The sequence below is a fragment of the Onychostoma macrolepis genome, chromosome 17 (genome assembly GCF_012432095.1).
Source record: "Onychostoma macrolepis isolate SWU-2019 chromosome 17, ASM1243209v1, whole genome shotgun sequence".
Taxonomy (NCBI): domain Eukaryota; kingdom Metazoa; phylum Chordata; class Actinopteri; order Cypriniformes; family Cyprinidae; genus Onychostoma; species Onychostoma macrolepis.
Window position 1 is genome coordinate 32,181,687 of NC_081171.1, and position 11,372 is coordinate 32,193,058.

The 11,372-nt window shown below is 39.8% G+C and overlaps 1 protein-coding gene across 1 annotated transcript in view; it reads left to right on the plus strand.

Annotated features, from left to right (window-relative positions):
* LOC131523141 (asparagine--tRNA ligase, cytoplasmic-like) overlaps positions 1 to 7,473 on the plus strand; it is a 26,591-nt gene extending 19,118 nt beyond the window's left edge. Inside the window, exons 8-11 of the mRNA XM_058749229.1 lie at positions 6,298 to 6,384; positions 6,556 to 6,777; positions 6,987 to 7,186; positions 7,278 to 7,473. Coding sequence (XP_058605212.1) covers positions 6,298 to 6,384; positions 6,556 to 6,777; positions 6,987 to 7,186; positions 7,278 to 7,458 — 690 coding nt within the window. The 3' untranslated portion in view covers positions 7,459 to 7,473. The remainder of the gene's footprint in view (positions 1 to 6,297; positions 6,385 to 6,555; positions 6,778 to 6,986; positions 7,187 to 7,277) is intronic.
* Positions 7,474 to 11,372: the final 3,899 nt, after the last annotated feature.

Consider the following 11,372-nt stretch of genomic DNA (forward strand, 5'->3'; position numbering starts at 1 on the left):
CCTGACCGAGGGAACACTCGACGCAGACGCACTGGCACACAGCTGGCCGCAGGGCCTCGCAAGTATCGTTTCCCCAGTGAGCCTTCTCGCACAGACACTGTGCAAGATCAGGAGGACGAGGAGCAGGTCCTGGTCATGGCGCCGTACTAGCCCACTCGGACTTGGTTCCCGGAACTGATGCTCCTCGTGACAGCCCCTCCTTGGCAGATTCCTCTGAGGAAGGATCTACTGACTCAGAGACGGGGCACCTTATGGCACCCGCGTCCAGACCTCTGGAAACTTCATGTCTGGTCCCTGGATGGGACGCGGAGGTTCTAGGTGACCTACCCCAGGAGGTAGTTGACACCATCACTTCGGCGAGATCACCGTCTACAAGACATGCTTACGCCTTGAAGTGGAACCTGTTCGTCGAATGGTGTTCTTCTCACCAAGAAGACCCCCGGAAGTGCCCGATCAGAGTCGTGCTGTCCTTCTTGCAGCAAGGGTTGGAGCGAAGGCTGTCTCCCTCCACCCTTAAAGTCTATGTGGCTGTGATTGCTGCCAACCACGACACCGTGGAAGGGAAGTCGGTGGGGAAGCATGACTTGGTCATCAGGTTCCTTAGGGGGGCGAGAAGGTTAAACTCTACTAGAAGTGTTGCATCCTCCTGGGCGCTGGCTCGTGGCGCCTCGCTGGCAGACATTTGTAGAGCTGCGGGCTGGGCGACCCCTAACACGTTCGCTAGATTCTATAGCCTCCGTGTGGAACCGGTTTCCTCCTCTGTTCTCACCTCAAACGGGTAGAAGCACTGAGAGGCCCCGGTTTCGGGTCGGCTTGCTAAAACTGCTCCAGAGAGTCCATTGGTAGACCCTGTCGAGCTCCTCCGTCCCCTCGGTAGCCAGACGTGGCGGAACGATGAATCCGTGAGAACCGGTAGAGGGCTGGGTTCCATATGTAGAGACCTAATTGGATCCCGTATGTGTAAGACCACGGTATAGCCTCAGAGCCCGTGTTTCCCCGGCAGACTTCCTGCCATCACCAAGAGGCTACAGTCACCTCCAATCTTCCATATTCACCTAAACGGTTGTTATATGTGTAAGTGCTTCTGAACCTCCTTCGGGAAGGTTGGGCTTCCGCAGCGTCTTGTTCCAAATGGAACGGGTACGTTTTCCCAGTGTTATCCAGTCTTACTGAGTGGGTAGTGCCATAGCAACAGTAGCTGGTCCTCTTGTGGTGAGCCCTAACCTCGCCAAAAGTAGGCGCAGGAGGCTTCCACAAGACACTGGAAGGGCAGTATCCATGGCCCTTTGGTAGGGATCCCAATTCGTCGGTCACCCGACGTGACTCGGAGTGACCGACTGAAAGGGAACGTCTCGGTTACGTATGTAACCCTCGTTCCCTGAAGGAGGGACCGGAGACGTTGCGTCCCGTCCCGTCGCCACGGCTGCTGTACCACCGCTGAGAGGCCGGGTCACCGGCTCGGCTCCTCAGCGAAAACCTGAATATGCGCTGCACCTGCTGCCTACTTATAGTCACACTGTGATTAGCGGCAGCTGGATGCAATAATCGCATGCCAATGTGCATTGGCTCGTTTAGTTACACTCGAAGTGGATTGGTCTCTCTAAGCGAGATCCCAATTCGTCGGTCACCCGACGTGACGTCTCCGGTCCCTCCTTCAGGGAACGAGGGTTACATACGTAACCGAGACGTTATTTATGTACAGGACACCAAAAGGCACCCTACAGTGATATTGACCCATCTGATAAAGCAGCATTCATGAGAGAAGTGCTGCTTTGTGTACAGCCGTTACCAGGGAAACCACTGTCTCTGCCGCTCCAGAAGCGCCTCCTGCTGGCAGAAATTGAATTTGCATTCTCACTAAGCCCGTCTCCAGCAACATGTTTTTGTAATTGCTCACTCTTTTTTTTTTTTTTTTTCTGCAGCAACTCTGAGCACTTTTCATATTATTTATCCTGGCTGAAGTACTTAATTCAATCAAAAAGAATACTCTTACTCAAGTACGTTTTTAGTGAAAAAACGGTACTTTTACTTCGTTACTGTGGGCGACGCTCCTCTCATTACTTTATCTTAATGCAATGCAAGTTAAAAATGCTTCAATTTATTCCAAACGCCCCGTCTACTTTTCTCTGGGCAATGAGCGATGCCCATTCACAAATAATTCATTATTTTGAGTCAATTCTGTTCAAAGGCTTGACCAAACCATTTGGCAAACCAGTGAATTGGTTCACGAATCAGTTTGAATGATTCGTTCAGTTCCCTACCCCGCCGAGTCATCTGAAGCGGTTCTCACTCAGAGTTGTAACAGAAAGTTTAAGTACATCAAGAGCACTGAAGACTTGGCTTTGGATCTACAGTCAATTGAAAGCAAATCTGCAAAGGCTATTGTTTGCTAGCTATGAAGATCATTATTAGATGAACACCACTTAAGCTGTCTACGGTTTCACAGGTATAGATAGGCTACATTTGATTACAGTACACGATACCCAGGGTTTAAATTGGGCCGGGGCCATCCGGGGCTAAGCCCCGCCACATAGACTCCAGGGCTCGACATTAACGCTTAATTAACACCAGACAAGTAACATGATTAAAACATCACTAACAAAAAATAACTATGTAAACACCAAAACTCAAGTAGTATTCTGATTTTATTACTTTTAGAGTAAGTGGTGAGTAGTGGATATAGCTACTGTATATAATGCATCTATTGACAGTATAAGGCTATTGACAGACTAAGAAACTCAGCATACTGAGGTAAAAATTCAAAATGGAAAGTTTTTATATTTAAAATACAGTTAGTTAGGCAACATCACTCACCATTACAACTGTTTAATAGTTCTATAAACAGTTCAATGAGCAAATACATTCATTGCTGAATGATTCAGTGTTTTGAACGAATCGGTTGAGTCAAAGTTTCATTAGCCCATGCATAAACATCTGATGAATCTGCTGTTTGAACAAATCGTTTGAATGAACGACTCAATAACTCACTCATTAAACGCTCACTACTGGCACATACTGGCGTTTTAATTTCATTGAAAAGTATCATTTCCACCATCATTTCTTGTTTGTAAATTAATTAATTTATTTTTTAAAAGAATCTCATAATTTAATGTAGTTGTGCTTTTCAGTGTAAATGATTTAATTTGATAACGTATAGATAATAACAATCACATTATTAGAATTGAATTTATAGATCAAATGTAAGAATTTGAAATGAAAGTTAATGAGATTAGTGGGAAAATGCCCTCTATAAACAACAAAAAAAAAAAAAGCCCTTGGATAAAATATAAAAAACATGCAGATTTATAGCCTATGTCACAGCTGATAGAAAACCGATGAGAATATTGCATTAGAATAAATCATATTTGCAAAAAAACAAAACACACACACACACACACACACAATACATATATTTCCCCATTGTCCTCATTTGTAAGTTGCTTTGGATAAAAGTGTCTGCTAAATTACTAAATGTAAATGTAAATATATAAGTTCGATACCATAGAGCCCCAACCTCCCCCACATAACAAATCCCAATTTAACCCCTGACGATACCACTATGACATTACCAGTTTTTAAATACAACATTAAATACAATGTATAATTTATACATTAAATAAGCTGTCACAGAGTATGAAATGAACACCCGCCAAACCCATGTTAGTTCTGTGCAGCGGCGTGCGACCTGTTCCAGGAGAAATGCCTATTTTCACAATATACATTTGTTTACATTTTGCAAAACAGACGGAAGAAGATTCGTCAATGTGCATTTGTTTCATTATGTTCAGATGTTCGGTAGCGGTCATGTGAGGAGTTTTCACTCTTCTCCGTGTCAGAGGTTATATAAAGGCTACATAGGCTACATATATAATACATAATTAATATAATGTAATTTAATTCAGTGATGCAAATCAGAATTTTCATCAGCTGTTACTCCAGTTTTCAGAGTCATATGATCCTTCAGAAATCATTCTAATACCGTATTGACCCGAATATAAGACAATGTTTTTTTCTTGGAAATGCATCTGAAAAAACGCGGTTGTCTTATATTCGGGGTCTAGACTTTGACATGTCAATAATACACCCACAACAATAGGTGGCGCCAAAAACGCATAAAACGAGTGTGCCATGAAATATGTAATGTGTGTTGTAAAGATCGCGAGTGAAAACAAAAGAAAAAGAAAAGCTTACAGCGGCACGAGTCGTGACTGTCATGTTAGCCTGATGGGACCAAACTTCCTCTGTAAGTGATTTTAAAACATAAGACAGTACCCAGATTTGAAGACTACAGTAAGATTTCACTTCTACTGTTAATAACATTTTGATAGGCTACTATGAGATGGATAGCCTAAATGTTATATAATTCAGATGGGCTACCTGTTATTTTTTATAATTTTGGTACATTTTACCAGTATTTACCATACTTTCAAAACAAAAATAGGAGAAATATGCAATATGAAAATAATTGAAGAAAAAATGTGTTATACAGAGAGAGAGAGAGAGAGAGAAAAAAACCACAAGATTTGGTTTTCAAAAAGCCTTTTTCCAAAAGGTACATCTGAGAAAAGGGGGGTCGTCTTATATTCGGGTCAATACAGTATATTGATTTATTACCAGTGTTGGAAACAGTTTTGCTGCTTAATATTTTTTGGAACCTGTGACATTTTGTTCAGGATTCTTTGATGAATAGAAAGCTAAAAAGAACAGTAAATAAGATGATAAATAATTATATGACTCAGTATCAATAAATTGTGAATATATTGATAAAATATTATAAGTAATAGCTGGAATGTGTATTTTTATGTTTGTTTTGAATTATTATTGGGAAATGTTTTTGTAATATTGTTTATTTTGTATTATTTAACGCCCATTCAGTTAACTATGTATAAAGGGTAGGCATAATAAGCAAGGCTTCGGCATACACCTTTTTCGGTAACTATGTATTTTTAATTATTTTGAGAAAAGTTGTTTGTGAGTACTGTAATAAAATGATTATTGATTGATTGATTGATTGAACAGCATTGATAATAAATCAACATATTGGAATGATTTCTGAAGGATTATGTGACACTGAAGAGTGGCGTAAAGGTTGATAAATTCTGTTTTGTATCACTGAAATAAATTACATTAAAAAAACATCATATATATATATATATATACACACACACACACACACACACATCACATAAATTCTATCTATATATCTAAATAAAAATAGACTATAGATATACAGTATACGATCCAAAGTAACTAGTAACTAACTACTTGAGTAGTTTTTTTTTTATCCAATACTTTTTCACTCTTACTCAAGTAACTATTCAGACTATTACCTTAACTTTTACTTGAGTAAATATTTCTATAAGTACTTTTACTTTTACTAGAGTATAGTTTTTGGGTACTGTACCCACCTCTGCGGATCGGTTTGTGAAAGGGAAGAGAAAAGCCATAGACGAAGTCGCACAGATCCAGGCAGGTGCTGTTCATTCCAAAGCTAAATGCAGAAAATATGACGGGGCATATGCATTCTTGCTCTCGGCTTCACTCACCTGACACGCACCGCACCAGCTCTACACCGGACGCGCCAGATTTTTTATTTATAGGTTTAAAAGGGGCGCAACCAAAAAGGTCTGAGAACCACTGCTTTAACAACTGAATTAATTAGTTGTGTAGTCTACTGTAAACATGACCTTCCAAATGCCGCATTAGTGCAATAAATTGTTTACAAAGCACATCAAATAATGATCCACTTTACACTCATGCGGTCATATGTAAATACATTTTTCAATGTCCGTATTACCATATCAAATATTTGTGTCTAAAACTATTTTATTTATATTTTATTGTGGATGTTTTCTCACAATCACAGCATTACATGCAGTTAATAATTTATCAGACACTGACAATTATGTTAATTCTATTTTTAAAATGTAACGTACTGTAATAATCTATAAGCATATTTAACTGTCGGTCCGAGACAAATAATTGCAAAGTTTTTACGAGCAATTTGGTCTGGCTTGTAGATACAGTATGTTGTTCCATGCGCCATCTGGTGGATAACACATTTATTTAAATTCTAAACAACGTGCTCACAATTTATAGAATTGATTAAAGTATAGTTTATAATATATTAAAATTATTATAAAATATAAATGTATATTCTTCTGAATTTTGACTACATTTGATGGGACTTTTTTTGTTCTATTTTCCAAAACAGTCATGTTTAATGAATGTAAGTAAAATACAGTAAAGTCTAGCTGAAATATTCTCTGAGTTGATGAATGTGTGTGTTGTTTGCAGTGTCAGTGTTATAATGGACTGGTGTTGTCTACGGAGAGCACTGTTGCTCTGTATGGAACCGTGAAACCTGTTCCTGAGGGCAAACAGGTGAGAAAATGACCCTGATTAAATTATTAATTTTAATATGAGTAATATCAATAACCTATATTTAAAGATATAGTTCATCTAAGAACTAAAGTTCTGTCAATATCCCTCAAATTTTTTCCTTATGTATTGTCTGAATTTTATTTATTTTTTGTTTGTTTGTTTGTTTTAAAGGCTCCAGGCGGCCATGAGCTGCACTGTGATTTCTGGGAGCTGATCGGTCTCGCTCCGGCAGGCGGCACCGATAACCTGCTGAATGAGGAGTCTGACGTGGACGTGCAGCTGAACAACAGGCACATAATGATCCGTGGGGAAAACGTCTCCAAGATCCTGAAAGTCCGATCCGCTGTCACACAGTGTTTCCGGGATCATTTTTTCAGCCGGGGATACTGCGAGGTCCACATTCCATGTGTTATAGTAATAGTTCACCCAAACATTTCAAATGTGCTGAAAATTTACTCTCACTGAGGGTGACTACATTTTCAGCTAATTTTGATTTTTTTAGATGAACTATTCCTTTAAGTATTGCAAAGTCTAATTTTGAGGCACAGAATGTTGCTTATGTTATCAAACACAGAGGTTTGTTTGCTTGTTGTTATCCTCAGATAACTCCGCCCACTCTGGTGCAGACGCAGGTGGAGGGCGGCTCCACCCTCTTCAGCTTAAACTACTTTGGTGAGAATGCATATCTGACACAGTCCTCTCAGCTCTACCTGGAGACCTGCATCCCTGCGCTGGGCGACACCTTCTGCATTTCCCAGTCATACCGCGCTGAGCAGTCTCGCACCCGCAGACACCTGGCTGAGTGAGTCTAGCACCATTCAAGATTCATTCATTTACTTCGTGAACGAAAGCACGTCAGTGTAATGCACCTGTGTGTGTGTGTGTGTTTTCAGGTACACCCACATTGAGGCTGAGTGTCCCTTCATGACCTATGAAGACCTTCTGAACCGGTTGGAGGATCTGGTGTGTGACGTGGTCGACAGGGTCCTGAAGTCTCCTGCTGCGCAGCTGCTCTACGATCTCAACCCGGTACGACACCTGACCGCACATACAGAGGGGAAAAAAATTATTTGATCCCTTGATGATTTTGTACGTTTGCCAAGTCTATAATTTTAATGATAGGTTTATTTGAACAGTGAGAGACAGAATAACAACATTATTTGACCCCTTCGCAAAACATGACTTACAGAGGTCAGACGTTTCTTGTACAGGGGTGCAAACTTGTCACCTTTTGACGAAATTCGCCGTTTTCACCTTGAAATAGGTCATTCACGTGAATCGTGTAGATCTGTAAAAAAAAATAAAATTGGGGAGGGAGGGGGTTGGGTCGTATCTGCGAGCCATCTGTGTCACGTCACCTGTAGCGTTTTTTTCCACCTGTTGGCAAAGGAATGGACCCGCCCTACTCTGCCTCTGATTGGCTTACCTTAATGTCCTTTCCCTCATCCAACCAATCTCACTCCTGAAGCCTAACTTTTAGACACTGCAGGCAACTATCCATATTTCCAGAGGCTACGTAAAACGTGAAGGAACAAGCTAAGGGCAAGCAACTTATTTTTGAAGTAATGAGGCTGTGTTGGTGGTTAAATTAGCCTGTTTGTAGCTAGCTAAATTAAGTTCACTGTAGAGCAGGATGGAATGCATTTGTATCTGCTGTAAATTGTGTTCCAGGATAAATGGTGATTAGCGTGAGGCTGCTGTTTTTTTTTTTTGCTTTTTTGCGTTTGGCTGCTGTTGTAAGTTACGTTAAGATTGTAAGTTACGTTATCGCTACATTACTTTGTTACCCTTTGCAAAATGCTCCTCAGTCTCGACCTTAACATTTGTCTCACATATCAGTAAGCTATTACTCTGACATGAAGTCGATTTGAGAACTGTTCGACCTACAAGTAAAGCATACTGTTTAATGTACAGTAATATTAGTATCACTCAGCTCACTGGAGGCAGCGCTATCTTAGTCGTTATCACGATGTCGGGTGCGTTCAAGTCACTTTGGTCAGAACAAGATGGCGATTTAACTTTTCTACATAAAATTCAACAATTTTTTAAAACTCTACCCCTACAAAATATTGAATGAAGAATGTGCATCAGTGTGTTTTTTCTTTTTTCCGTTTTTTTTTTATTTATGAAGGTGATGTAAACTGAATAATTATATATTCTATTATAATTATACAATAATATTGTGTGTAGGCTATGTAACTTATATAGTTTTATTGTACATTACAAAAAAATAATAATTTTATTCATTTCGACAACTTTACCGACGCTGCATATCTTTAGTCTTTGGCTGCGTTCATTGCATCCGACACATTTTTTCACTGACACGCCCCCAACTCAGAAACTCGGGGCTTAAAGAAAATTTTGAGTTTCCCACTCGTAATAACGACTTTGCGGTGGCATTCATGTGCGTTCAACTCGTAAATACGATGTATCCGACATGACTTGAACGCAAGTGTCACTGTAACAGCCTGTTTCAAGACGGAGAAACGCCTCACGTTTAGCCCGTCAGCTGCTTCAAAAATTGCTGTGTGAAATGAGTGCTGAAATGAAAATTTACAGTGGTTTATTTGCCCTGACTAAGTTCATGTAACATCTTAACAACAATCCTTGTTGATTGTAGACCGTAGTTGTCGCTCAAACGTCTTTTAATCATATAAAGGTCTTTATCCTTGAATGGTGCACTGCAAAAAATTATTTCCTACTTAAGTTTTTGTCTTGTTTCTAGTCCAAATATCTAGAAATTCTTAAATCAAGAAGCATTTTCTAGACAAGTAAAAATTGTCTTGTTTTCAGAAAAATAATAATAATCAAAATTAAATGAGTTAAAATAATCTTATTTCAAACCGAAAACAAGATCATTTTGACTTTTGACTTAAGATTTGATTTGAGAATTATTAGATGTTTGGACTGGAAACAAGACAAAAAATGTAAGAAGGGGGAGGGGTTGTCACCTTTTTCACCCCTGACGAGTTTGCACCCCTGTTGTAGTTGGCCACCAGGTTTGCACACATCTCAGGAGGGATTTTGTCACACTCCACTTTGCAGATCCTCTCCAAGTCATTAAGGTTTCGAGGCTGACGTTTGGCAACTCGAACCTTCAGCTCCCTCCACAGATTTTCTATGAGATTAAGGTCTGGAAACTGGCTAGGCCACTCCAGGACCTTAATGTGCTGCTTCTTGAGCCACTCCTTTGTTGCCTTGGCCGTGTGTCTTGGGTCATTGTCATGCTGGAATACCCATCCATGACCCATTTTCAATGCCCTGGCTCTGACGGTACATGGCCCCGTCCATCGTCCCTTTGATGTGGTGCAGTTGTCCTGTCCCCTTAGCAGAAAAACACCCCCAAAGCATAATGTTTCCACCTCCATGTTTGTCGGTAGGGAAGGTGTTCTTGGGGTCATAGGCAGCATTCCTCCTCCTCCAAACACGACGAGTTGAGTTGATGCCAAAGAGCTCGATTTTGGTCCCAGCTGCCTTGAGATCATTGACAAGATTCTCTTGTGTAGTTCTGGGCTGATTCCTCACCGTTCTCATGATCATTGAAACTCCACGAGGTGAGATCTTGCATGGAGCCCCAGTCCGAGGGAGATTATTATTTTGTGTTTCTTCCATTTGCGATTAATCGCACCAACTATTTGTCACCTTCTCACCAAGCTGCTTGGAGATGGTCTTGTAGCCCATTCCAGCCTTGTGTAGGTCTACAATCTTGTCCCTGACATCCTTGGACAGCTCTTTGGTCTTGGCCATGGTGGAGAGTTTGGAATCTGATTGATTGATTGCTTCTGTGGACAGGTGTCTTTTATACAGGTAACAAGCTGAGATTAGGAGCACTCCCTTTAAGAGTGCCTGTATTCCTTGCCTGTATAAAAGACACCTAGGAGCCAGAAATCTTGCTGATTCATAGGGGATCAAATACTTATTTGACTCATTAAAATGCAAATCAATTTATAACTTTTTTTAAATTCCTTTTTCTTGCTTTTTTTTGTTGTTATTTTGTCTCTCAAATAAATGTGTTCAAATAAACCTACCAATAAAATCATTTCTTTGTCAGTGGGCAAAAGTACAAAATCAGCAGGGGATCAAATAATTTTTTCCCCCACTGTAAGGGCATCATATGTAGGGGTGAACCGATCCCATATTCAGTATCAGTATCGCTCCGATACTGGCATTTTCTGCTGGATCGGGTATCGATCAGACAAGGCTGATCCAAATTTGATATTCTGCATATACTATTCTGTTATTGTTAAGCCCCATGAAAGTCACAAAAACATTATAAAGCACAATAAAGTTTTCACTCACTATATTTCAAGTGTTCTGAAGCCGTTCCAGCCGTTAAATGTTAAGAGCACATTAGTTTAATGTGAGGTACAGATGAATATTTACCTAAGTCAAGTTCACATAACTCTTCGCTCCGCTGCAGCTGTCTGTCATTCTCCATTCAGCATTCAAACTGCGTGTCGCGTTCGGTTACTACAGTCAAAACGATGAAACTCTCCAAGATTATTAAATGTTCCTAATATTATACTTGTTCTGTAAATAAAGATAAATGATTTTGCGTAAAAGGATTTTATCTTGCTGGAGTTTCGTGCTGTTTCTAAATCATGTTCATTTCTACCGGGTATCTGTTAGATCACAATACTGGAGTGGAGAGCACTATGAATTGTTCTTCACGAGCACAGTAACCGAAATTTAAAACTCTTAAAAGAAAAGGCTCAATAAACTAACGCACAGGTTTAATACACTGCGCATTATTATCTCTCCACTTTATATAGTATATCTTATAATATAATATTATAATATAATATCTTTTAATTTATTTTATGTATATATATATATTTATTTATTTACAGGGGCAATGCACATTAATAAACATAAATGTAAATGTGCCAGAATTAGCCCAAAAGGCTATTTTACATCTGTAGACCCTTGACAGAATGTTAAACGTCACCCTAAAACAAAGACAAACCGTCATACGATACACAGCATAT